General features: G+C 39.2%; 1 protein-coding gene across 1 annotated transcript in view; it reads left to right on the top strand.

Annotated features, from left to right (window-relative positions):
- Positions 1–706: 706 nt before the first annotated feature.
- Positions 707–12,684, top strand: part of LOC133648214 (mitogen-activated protein kinase 13-like) — a 28,646-nt gene continuing 16,668 nt past the window's right edge. Inside the window, exon 1 of the mRNA XM_062044116.1 lies at positions 707–763. Within this exon, the coding sequence (XP_061900100.1) occupies positions 707–763 (57 nt within the window). The remainder of the gene's footprint in view (positions 764–12,684) is intronic.

The following is a 12,684-nucleotide window of genomic DNA, read 5'->3' as shown; positions in this document are numbered from 1 at the left end:
TTAATACGTTTTCCATATTGATTACCTTAGGGTAGAGGAAAAAGCTGGAGCCTACCCCGGCTGATTTAAGATTGGCATACACAGTGCGACTCAGGCTCGGAGCTTCATTGAAAATGGTGAAGACCTGTCCATCCACCTGCGCATCAATACATTTTCTATACTGCTTATGCTGCAGAAGGTCACGGAAAAGGCTGGAGCCTATCCCAGCTGATTTAAAATGGGGTTTCATTGTGCAAAGTAGGACCTGAGTTTTACTCAAAATGGTAGAGAATCGCCCATCTGTCCACACATGTTCTATACTGCTTATCCAGGTCAGGAGTCGCGGGGAGGGCTGGAGCCTATCCCAGGGTGGGCATACACAGTAAAATTAGCTCTGAATTCTAACAAAAATGGTGGGGAATGATCCGCCCTTCAATACGTTGAGTCAGCTTTGGGAAGGGCTGGAGCCTATCCCAGCTGACTTAAAACAGGAGTATTAAATGGTGGAGAATGGTTAATTTGGGCACAACACGAAGATTCTGCCGCATTTGATGGAGGTTTATGCTTTTCTTTACCGCCCTTCAAACACTATTGTTGACTCGGTCATTAGTCAAGACATCTGTCAGTCCAGAGCCCCTGGGCTCCAGCAGCGGGTTGGTGCATGAATCACCGCCATTCCGAAGTCACAAAGAGAGAAATACTTCATGAGAGCGTGACAGTATTAGTGATGGGCTCGCTTTCATCTTCATCAAAGATGTTCGTGGAGAAGCCAGCATCTGCCAAGGTAAACACGTGGTGAGCTGCATGAGGTCATCATCACAATATGTCTGCAGTATGGTTAGTATTATTAGTCTTAGCACCACTTGCCACGAAACTGCATGCTGGTGGTGTTACTCTCTGCTGTAACGCGCTTAGACGCGTACAGAGCACGAGGGGTTCAAAACAATAATCGATTTTTGAATGAATCCTTTACCGGTAACGATTCTTAATAGGCTAAAAAAAATAAAAAATCATCCATCCATCCATCCATCCATTTTCTTCCGCTTATCCGAGGTGGGGTCGCGGGGGCAGCAGCCTAAGCAGAGAAGCCCAGACTTCCCTCACCCCAGCCACTTTGTCCAGCTCCTCCCGGGGGATCCCGAGGCGTTCCCAGGCCAGCCGGGAGACATAGTCTTCCCTAATGTGTCCTGGGTCTTCCCCTTGGCCTCCTGCCGGTCGGACGTGCCCCAAACACGGTGGCATCCTGACCAGAAGCCCGAACCACCTCATCTGGCTCCTCTCCATGTGGCTTAACTTTGAGCTCCTCCCGGATGACAGAGCCTCTCACCCTATCTCTAAGGGAGAGACCCGCCACCCGGCGGAGGAAACTAATTTCGGCTGCTTGTACCCGTGATCTTGTCCTTTCGGTCATAACCCAAAGCTCATGACCGTAGGTGAGGATGGGAACGTAGATCGACCGGTAAATTGAGAGCTTTGCCTTCCGGCTCAGCTCATTCTTTACCACAACGGATCGATACAGCGTTCGCATTACTGAAGACGCCGCACCGATCCGCCTGTCACAAATAAATAAGAGTTGTAGAAATTATTGGAAACTCAAGACAGCCATGACATTATGTTCCTTACAAGTGTAAACTTTTGACCACGACTGCATATACACCAGGGATCTCAAACTCAATTTACCTGGGGGCCACTGGATGCAGAAACTGGGTGAGGCTGGGCCGCACCCAGTTTTTTTTCTTTAAAAAAATCTAACATGCACTTTTTAATGAATTCACCTTCTTTGAATGGCTTTCCCGCCCTAGCAACCATCTCAATCACCATGTAGCTAGCTTTGACTGCTGCATCGCTCTTTTCGCTTGCTTTCTTGACGAAATCTTGTTGCCTCAGTAGACTGGTTTTAAAATTTGCAACCCAGTTCACTCTCTCATCTCCCTGGTATTTTGCATACTCTTCAGCATGTCTAGTTGTATAATGACGTTTCAAATTGTATTCCTTGTGCACCGCAACTTTCTCTGTATCAATTACAGAAAAGAGCTATAAGGATTATTCATAAAGTAGATTACTTAGAACACACTAACATATTATTTATTAATTCGGGTTTATTGAAATTACAGGAGCTAGTGGGGGTCGTCTCGCAGTGGAGTTTACAGTTACGGTAGCACAATTAGCCCCGAACGGGCTAACATCACCACTAACGTGTTACACGTCTGATTCGCCCAGCGACTCTCTGTCGGAGTACAGAGAGAATAAAAATGTTTTTGTTTTTTTTTGTCATAAAGAAATACAATCATGTGTGCTTACGGACTGTATCCCTGCAGACTGTATTGATTTATATTGATATATAATGTTATATTGTGTTTTTTATGTTGATTAAATAAAAAAATAAAACATTTTTGTTTTGTTTTTTTGGGTTTTTTTTTACATTTCTTGTGCGGCCGCGGCCCGGTACCAATCGGTCCACGGACCGGTACCGGGCCGTAGCCCGGTGGTTGGGGACCACTGTTCCAGAGGACACTGAAGACAGTGCCATCAAGGCACACCCTCGATATTATCGAGAGCCATATACCACACCGTGATTGGTAGATTCCGTCAGCTCCGCACACAACGCTGTCAAGCGCCATTCGTTTAAAACTCGCGGGCTGCACTAACATTAAACTTTCATATTAAGGTGGGGGCCGCAAAATAACGTCTCGCGGGCCGCAAGTGGTTTGAGACCCCCGATATACACCTATACATATACCGTATTTTCCGGACTATAAGGCACACTTAAAATCATTTTTTTCCCTCAAAACTTGACAGTGCGCCTTATAACCCGGTGCGCCTAATGTAAGGAATAATTCTGGTTGTGCTTACCGACCTCAAAGCTATTTTATTTGGTACATGGTGAAATGATAAGTGTGACCAGTAGATGGCAGACACACATAAGAGATACGTGTAGACTGCAATGTGATGGCAGTCACACATAAGAGATAAGTGTAAACTGCAATGTGACTCAAGTAAACACCAAAATTGTATATGTTCCATTGAAAATATAGAACATTACACCAGGCGCTCAAAAATCTATCAAAATGTTTAAGTACGACTTTGGTAAGCCGCACCGCTTGATGGATTGTCGCCGCATTAAACATAGGAGTATTATTATGGTGTGCGTATAAGGTAAGACATTATCTGGCGTTTTGTTTCGCAATATTATGCAAAAGCAACTTTCCTTACCTTCTGGTACCTGCTGATCTGTATTTGGGATCTGCATAAATCCTGAAAAATTGCGTACGCCCGCCTTTGTAGTCTGTGCCGACACCGTAGTCGATAAGTTTCTTCTTTTTCTCTATCTTCTTGTTATGGGACATTTATCCTCCGCTGTTGCCATTTCTAATATAAAGTAGTGTGAAGTTCTTACTTATATCTGCCAGTAAACTCGCCATGAAAGCGCTAAAACATACCGGTGTAGTGAGTTTACATTATTCACCCAAGAAACATTAGTTATTACAGTTCTGGTCGGACAGTTTTTCACGGGACACATTTCCGGCCTTGTTGTTGTTTCCGGATGATTGAAGTAAAGTCTGAATGTCATTAAAACAGTTAGCTCCATCTTTTGACACTTCTTCCACTCCCGTCCTTGCACGCTACACCGCTACAACAAAGATGACGGGGAGAAGACGCTGTCGAAGTAGAGGCACATAAATAAGACCGCCCACAAAACAGCACATCCTGCAGCGACTGTCAGAAAGCGACTTGAAGATGATCTGTAAAACATCATCTATGCAACATTTTGACAAAAGAAACACCATTACATGTTATGTAGACCACAAGGAAGTATTTTACATTTACAAAAAAATATATATAATATGACTCCTTTAATGCGACTTATAATCTGGTGCGCCCTATGGTCCGGAAAATACAGTACATACAGTACTGGCCTTGCATGGCAGCTCCCGCCATCAGTGTGTGAATGTGTGTGTGAATGGGTGAATGTGGAAATACTGTCAAAGCGCTTTGAGTACCTTGAAGGTAGAAAAGCGCTATACAAGTATAACCCATTTATCATTTATTTATTTACTGTATTATATATATATATATATATATATATATATATATATATATATATATATATATATATATATATATATATATATATATATATATATATATATAACATATTGAACCTCTTTAAAAAAAAGGAGATCATCTTATTCATCTCATTATCTGAATAATTAATTTCTTAAGTATTTATTTATGAGAATTTCAATAATGTATTCAATAATTATTTACTCAGCCATTTGTCTATTTATTTACTCTTATTTACAAATGTGTTAGTAATGTTCCATCTGACTCCTTTTTGGACATGCTGTAATTATGTGATGTATCATATTGTAATTGTACAAATGTTCGGAATAAACTAACATTATAACCATTCGTACTGTAATTATGTGATGTATGATATTGTAATTGTACAAATGTTCGGAATAAACTAACACCATAACCATTAATGCTGTAATTACCGTATTTTTCGGACTATAAGTCGCAGTTTTTTTCATAGTTTGGCCGGGGGTGCGACTTATACTCAGCAGCGACTTATGTGTGAAATTATTAACACATTACCGTAAAATATCAAATAATATTAGTTAGCTCATTCACGTAAGAGACTAGACGTATAAGATTTCATCGGATTTAGCGATTAGGAGTGACAGATTGTTTGGTAAACGTATAGCATGTTCTATATGTTATAGTTATTTGAATGACTCTTACCATATGTTACGTTAACATACCAGGCACGCTCTCAGTTGGTTATTTATGCGTCATATAATGTACACTTATTCAGCCTAAGGCTGCAGCTAACAATTACTTTTCTATCGATTAATCCATAGATTATTTTTTCGATTAATCGGTTAATCTATAGATTATTTTTTTCGATTAATCTATAGATTATTTTTCCTTTTACAGATTATTTTTTTATTCAAAATGAAGATGAAAAAATAAATGTAGGCCCGTTTTTTCAAAAGGCATGGCTTTTATTTACCAAAAAAAAGAAGTATGGCCACTCAGTCAACATTGACAACAACATGACTAAATATTCTGTAACAATGTAAACATTTAAAACTTTTAACATTTAACAAAATTAAAAGTAGCTTATTTGCTTTTTAATGTGCAAATATAAAAGTCAACATCCAGTGCAAATCTTAATATTCTGCAATAGTATAAGCATTTCAAAAGTAAAAGTATTGCTTATTTTGCTTTAAAATGTGCAAAAATAAAGATAAACATCCTATACAAAAAAGTGCAAAACGAAATATTCTGTAACAACAGTGTAAACATTTCAACAAAAGTGAAAGTACTGCTTATTTGCTAAAATGTGCAAAAATAAAGATAAACATCCAATACAAAAAAGTGCCAATCTAAATATTCTGGAACACTGTAAACATTAAGTATTGCTTTTAAAATGTGCAAAATAAATATCCAGTCCAACACAGTACACAATAACCAATTCTACTCATTCCAGTGAGTGACTAACAGTTGTAATGAAGAAAGGTTAGCATGTCTACATGCTCTGCTTCTTTTCTTGTTTACAATATTCCCAGCAGCTGAAAATAGGCGCTCAGAAGGGGTCGATGTGGCTGGAACTGAGAGGTAATTAGCCTTCACCTCAAGCCAGGACAAGCAGTTTATATTTCTAGAAGGTCAACGGGCTCATAGTAATGTTACTAGTAGTTGACTGGGAGGTGTTTATTATCATTTGGGGAGAGTCCGCTGCCTGATGCTCACCTGCTAAACACCTATCTGCTCCACGCTGAAGCGCTGACTACATGCGCTCTGAATACACACTGCTGATTGGCTGATAATGCTTCGTGTGTACCAATCAGATGGTTGTGTGGGTGGGACAATGCTGCGTGTGTACCAATCAGATGGTTGTGTGGGTGGGACAATGCTGCGTGCTGAGACAGAGGCAGAGGAGCGAAGCAGCTTGTTAAGACTTTAGCAGCTAAAGTTAGCTTTAGCTTAGAAACTCGTTCGGTACACCCCCGTACCGAACCGAAAGCCCCGTACCGAAACGGTTCAATACAAAACACGTACCGTTACACCCCTAGCAGATACAAATGACACATTCATGTTTTTGTGTCGCGCGGACGATTGACTAGTTGATGGTTTTCTTTTCAAATGTTCGTTCATAGCCGTTGTGCTGCTATGAAAGGCCATTTCCGCTCGACACAGTGTGCATACAACAACATTATTAGGCCGTTTATTGAAATACTCCCACACTTTTGACCACTTTTGGCATGCTTTTCCCCCTCGCTCGCACCGCTCGCATCGTCTGCTTTGATCGTCTGCTTTGCGCTTCGCCATGACGGTAGTGTGACGTAAATATGCGACGCGCCGACGCACAAAAACGGCGTCGACGTATTTACGTAACCGATGACGTCGACTACGTCGACGCGTCGTTTCAGCCTTAATTCAGCCTGTTGTTCACTATTCTTTATTTATTTTGAATTGCCTTTCAAATGTCTATTCTTGGTGTTGGGTTTTATCAAATAAATGTCCCCAAAAAATGCGACTTATACTCCAGTGCAACTTATATATGTTTTTTTCCTTCTTTATTATGCATTTTCGGCCGGTGCGACTTATACTCCGAAAAATACGGTATGTGATGTATCATATTCTAATTGTACAAATGTTCGGAATAAACTAACACCATAACCATTCGTACTGTAATTATGTGATGTATCATATTGTAATTGTACACATATTCGGAATAAACTAACACAATTGTAATCGTACAAATGTTCGGAATAAACACCATAACCATTCATACTGTAATTATGTGATGTATCATATTGTAATTGTACAAATGTTCAGAATAAACTAACACCATAACCATCCGTACTGTAATTATGTGATGTATCATATTGTAATTGTACGCATATTCGGAATAAACTAACACCATAACCATTCATACTGTAATTATGTGATGTATCATATTGTAATTGTACAAATTTTCGGAATAAACTAACATCATAACCATTTGTCCAGAATTGATGACTTCCTCCACCCCTACCCATTAGCGTCTTGTTCTTCTTAACCGGTTTCACAAATGTGTCCTTTGACAGGTGATGCTTACGGGGTTAATGTGTCCATTTAGCCGTGTGGGACTTAGCAGGCAACGTGAGCTTACAGACGTCTGGTATTCAGGCCCAGCTTCTCCTGAAGACTCAGGCGCTTGTAGACCATAACAGACTGTCATAGACGCTGCAGGCAAACTTCACTTTTGGGCCTTTTTGTTAATACCGCAGGTCTGGGGAAGACAGGCGGTTTATTTAGACCTGAAACTGTCTTCAGTACAGTCAATGGGTGAATGATTGATCAGTTCCACAGTTGGTCTTGAGCTGCACAAAGAGAACCAATGCCAGCTCTTACAGGCAGAATCGGCGCCCTTAAAGCCCGCTCTTTCCACGCAGAGACCCTAATAAATCTGCCAACACCAACAACAACCGGATCCTCCAGGCCTGGCTGGACGCCATTCGGTTGGAGAACAGATCTGTTAGAACTATTACCACTCAGACACATGCAGCACTGAGGTTCTCTCTTTGGGTCAACGCTAAGCTCCACAAATAATGGATGGCACCTGTTACTTCCAAAATATTGTCCCTGGGAATAAAGGTCACATAATTGAGCCTGGTCGTGGATTACCACATCCTCTTGAGAACCAGCGCCCTTGCTGTGGGTATTTGTTGTTGGTGTTGTTGAACATTTCTGAAAAAAATAACCCTGTTATCCAAAACACAAATGCCAACTGCAGAGGATGCTAGTTCTCAGGAGGACATACCATAAATGTGATTTGTTTACAGCAGATGGCCTTTTCACGCAGAGCTCGGCGATTATGGCAAAAATCACAATAACAAAATAATTGAATTTTCTACCTCGGTTTTGGTAAATGCACGATCAGTGCTGTCGTGAATAAATGCGGTAGAAAGGGCCCACACAAAATAGTCTTTCAGGTGGCCTAAAATTCCTAGCAATTACGGTGTGTTTTCCGATTCTCGCAATGTACAAAACCCAAAAGCAGTGAAGTTGTCACGTTGTGTAAATGGTAAATTAAAAGAGAATACAATGATTTGTAAATCCTTTTCAACTTATATTCAATTGAATAGACTGCAAAGACAAGATATTTAATGTTCACACTGAGAAACTTATTTCTTTTGCAAATAATCATGAACTTAGAATTTAATGGCAGCAACACATTGCAAAAAAGTTGTCACAGGGGCATTTTTACCACTGTGTTATATGGCCTTTCCTTTTAACAACACTCAGTAAAGGTTTGGGAACTGAGGGGACACATTTGTGAAGCTTTTCAGGTGGAATTCTTTCCCATTCTTACTTGATGTACAGCTTAAGTTGTTCAACAGTCCGGGGTCTCCGTTGTGGTATTTTACACTTCATAATGTGCCACACATTTTCAATGGGAGACAGGTCTGGACTACAGGCAGGCCAGTCTAGTAGCCGCACTCTTTTACTATGAAGCTACGCTGTTGTAACACGTGCAGAATGTGGCTTGGCATTGTCTTGCTGAAATAAGCAGGGGCGTCCATGATAACGTTGCTTGGATGGCAACATATGTTGCTCCAAAACCTGTATATACCTTTCAGCATTAATGGTGCCTTCACAGATGTGTAAGTTACCCATGCCTTGGGCACTAGTACACCCCCATACCATCACAGATGCTGGCTTTTGAACTTTGCACCGGATGGTTCTTTTCCTCTTTGGTCCGGAGGACAAGACGTCCAGTTTCCAAAAACTATTTGAAATGTGGACTCGTCAAACCACAGAACACTTTTCCACTTTGCATCAGTCCATCTTAGACGAGCTCGGGCCCAGCAAAGTGTTTCTGGGTGTTGTTGATAAATGACTTTGGTTTTGCATGGTAGAGTTTTAACTTGCATTTACAGATGTAGCGACCAACTTTAGTTACTGACAGTGGTTTTCTGAAGTGTTCCTGAGCCCATGTGTTGATATCCTTTACACACTGATGTCGCTTTTTGATGCAGTACTGAATATAAGTTGAAAATAGTTTGCAAATCATTGTATTCTGTTTTTAATTACGATTTACACAACATGCCAACTTCACTGGTTTTTCACTGATCATAATAATATTATAATTGAAAAAAGAAAGAAAAGATTAATAGGCGGCACAACCTGCAGGCAAATTCCTGAGCTTACAACAGTGAAATGGATGAGTGAGCTTTTGACGGAAAAAAGAACATGTCTACTAGAAGTTTGTGGAATCATCTCAGCTTGGTTACTATTTTTTTTGATACCGTGCTAGAATGCCTAACTAATAATCACTAAACTCAACAAAAAAAAGTAAGGCATTTCCGCGTTAACGTAACTACCAACTGAGTCACAGAATTGGCAAGTAAAAGGGAATCCGATGTTTAACACAGGATATCAGGGAAATTGACATAAGTGTGAGTAAAATGCTGTCATTGTGAGAAGAAGAGACATTTGTTTGGTAAAATAATGTACCGCTCACTCATCCCCAAATTACGTCCTAACCTAAACAATGTGGAGACGGTACTTGAAACAACAACTAAAATAGGAAGCTAGAGCGAGCAAGAACAATCCATACACTCACTACACACCTCATCTGTTGTGTTGTTGTGAACGACATCATGGATGTAACATCAATGTACAAACAATCATACACCACAACACATCTCATCTGTTGTGTTGTTGTGAACGACATCATGGATGTAACATCAATGTACAAAAAAATCATACACACACAACACATCTCATCTGTTGTGAACGACATCATGGATGTAACATCAATGTACAAACAATCATACACCACAACACATCTCATCTGTTGTGTTGTTATGAACGACATCATGGATGTAACATCAATGTACAAACAATCATACACACACAACACATCTCATCTGTTGTGTTGTTGTGAATGACATCATGGATGTAACATCAATGTACAAACAATCATACACCACAACACATCTCATCTGTTGTGTTGTTATGAACGACATCATGGATGTAACATCAATGTACAAACAATCATACACACACAACACATCTCATCTGTTGTGTTGTTGTGAATGACATCATGGATGTAACATCAATGTACAAACAATCATACACCACAACACGTCATCTGTTGTGAACGACATCATGGATGTAACAATGTACAAACAGGACAGCAGTCGCAACTTGAGAGTCTCGCTCTTTTTCCTTACTCGTCAAGCTCATAACAACAGCACACTTCCCCCCTTCACAATAACAGCGCGATGCGCCACATTTGGACTGACTCCACTAACAAAATAAAGGTTTCAAAAAAGTACCTTACACAAGCATAATGTACTTAAAACACTAATATATTTACAAACAATATTATGCTTGGATTTAAAAATATCGGCCAAAATTGGTCAAGATGTATTGTACCAATAAATGTGAGGATTTTTGCATTTTAATACATTTTACATATGACACAAAAAGCACACACTTTGTGGTGGTAAAAAAAAGTGTAGCATGTAAGAAACTTAATTTAAAAAAGCTGATTTTCTTATGGTTTTATTATATTGCTATTGTTGTTTAATTGTTTTGTTTTTCATACTATTATTTTATTTGTTGTTAATTTCTTACAAATAGATATCCCTTATTTTAAATTTGATTTAAAGTTAAGTTTTGGTGGAACAATATACCCTCATGTTTTAAAATTATTGATAATCATGGTATTATTCATGATTTCAATATCAATCAAAATAATCGTGAATATTATTGTTTGCCTTAATCCTCCAGTCCTACCGCCACAGCAAAATAAAAGCCCCACCCCATAAAAATGAGGGTTGTTTACGTGAAAACAAATGAAAGTAATATCATTTATTGTAATGTCCAGAAGAAGTCACACAAAGTCTGACGTTCTTTTTAACATTTATTGCCAATCTTATGCTAACAACCGGCCCAATTCCAACATGTATTCCTTCCTATGCACACCCTTCTGTCTTTGTGCTTCACTCCCAGACACACAACAACACTTCCTCATTCTCCGCCAATCCCCTTTTAGGCACAGTGTGATAATACAATAATACACCAACATAAACATTAATGGCAGCAGGTCGTTACAGAATGAATGAAAAAAATGTAGCCTATTATTTGCGTACGATTGACGAGTGAAACGCTGGAAAAATACTTTGTTCACCGAAACAGCACTGCCGAAACCAGATGTTGTGATGACGTAAGCAATACGCACGCGATTCGCTAGTGCGAAGGCAGCATGTCTGCGATGAGGACATACTTTAATATAGCCATCTACAAAAAGTGCAAAAATTAAGAGGACAGTGGCGCTATTTTAAAGACAAAAAGGCTGGCTGCAGCTCTCGCTATTCATCGTAAAGAGTCTCTAAACACGAGTATAGTCTCCAATAACACCAGAAAAAGGTGCTATATTTGTTGTTAGTTGTTTTTATATGAAGAAAAAGTCCCTAAAGGATTGGAGAAGTCTCTGGAAACTTGAAAAGTTCTCAACAAAGTACACTGTACAGTTGAAAAACAGAGCAAAGCCATATAAGAAAACATATGTAATATTTGTGAATAATAACAGATTTGTTTTTAAAATGTATTTTTTTACTTATTTTTGTAGCCCTTTTAAGAAAATACAAGCATCATCACAAATTATGCAAATGATATGATGATGTCATATTGATCACACCCATAGCCTCGGGGGGGAACCCTGATAATTATAATAAAACCTCCTTTTTGGTTTGCCAAAGTATGACGTATACGTTGCAGTGAGTAAAGCATGGGGACCACGGCCCTAAAAAACAAACATCTATTTAAAACAATTTTAATGTATTCATTCAATTGTATTTATTCATCGATTCTTGAAAATGATAATAATAGCTGACGTGTAACGTATACCTGCAGCGAGTAAGCGCGGAGATGGGCGTAAAAAACATATTTTCAAAAATAGGTTGTTAGAAAAATAATAATATATATATATTTTTAAATCCATTTTTGAAACATTTTAAATTGATTTAAAATCGGAATAAAGAAGAATCGTGATTTTTTTTGTCCCTAACAATTTGACCACTTTTAAATACTACTTTACTTTTTGGCCAACGTCTTATTGCGTCCAAACAACTGAAAGTAAATTCCTTTTGGGTACAAGTGGCTCACGTTGTACTGTTGGCTCCGAGTGTTCCTCTATGACACTTCTGTGTAGCGGACTGGACAAGACAGTAGACACGTGTACATGGACAAGGTTTATTTAATCTGATCATCATTGGGATTACAATGTTACTTTGTACGTGGACCCGGGATAAAATGATCTGGTTGTGACGTGCATATTCATGCATCACACCTGAAATCGGAATACTTTAGTTTGACATGTGCAAAACAAACGGTAAAGTATGTTATTCTTTTGTGCTATGGCGCCATCTTTTGGACAAGTTCGCTCAATGCAGGTGCTAAAGAAGCAGTAGACTATCACTTTTAACAAACATGGCTTTGTGCATTTCTGCTTGCCCGACGTTATCACTGTATTTATCTTCTTTTTTTTCTCCTTCTGATCACTACTTTTGTTTTACCTCTCTTTTTGAAATGGCGCTGTAAGGTCGTGAATAAAACAACTGGATCCCTTCTTTTGTTGTTACATTGACAAATGACACTCCAGAGTCCAGACCATAAAACGGTGCAGCTAATTTACGT

This window comes from Entelurus aequoreus, linkage group LG01 (genome assembly GCF_033978785.1).
Source record: "Entelurus aequoreus isolate RoL-2023_Sb linkage group LG01, RoL_Eaeq_v1.1, whole genome shotgun sequence".
In the NCBI taxonomy this organism is placed as follows: domain Eukaryota; kingdom Metazoa; phylum Chordata; class Actinopteri; order Syngnathiformes; family Syngnathidae; genus Entelurus; species Entelurus aequoreus.
This window is presented reverse-complemented; position numbering and strand designations above follow the sequence as displayed.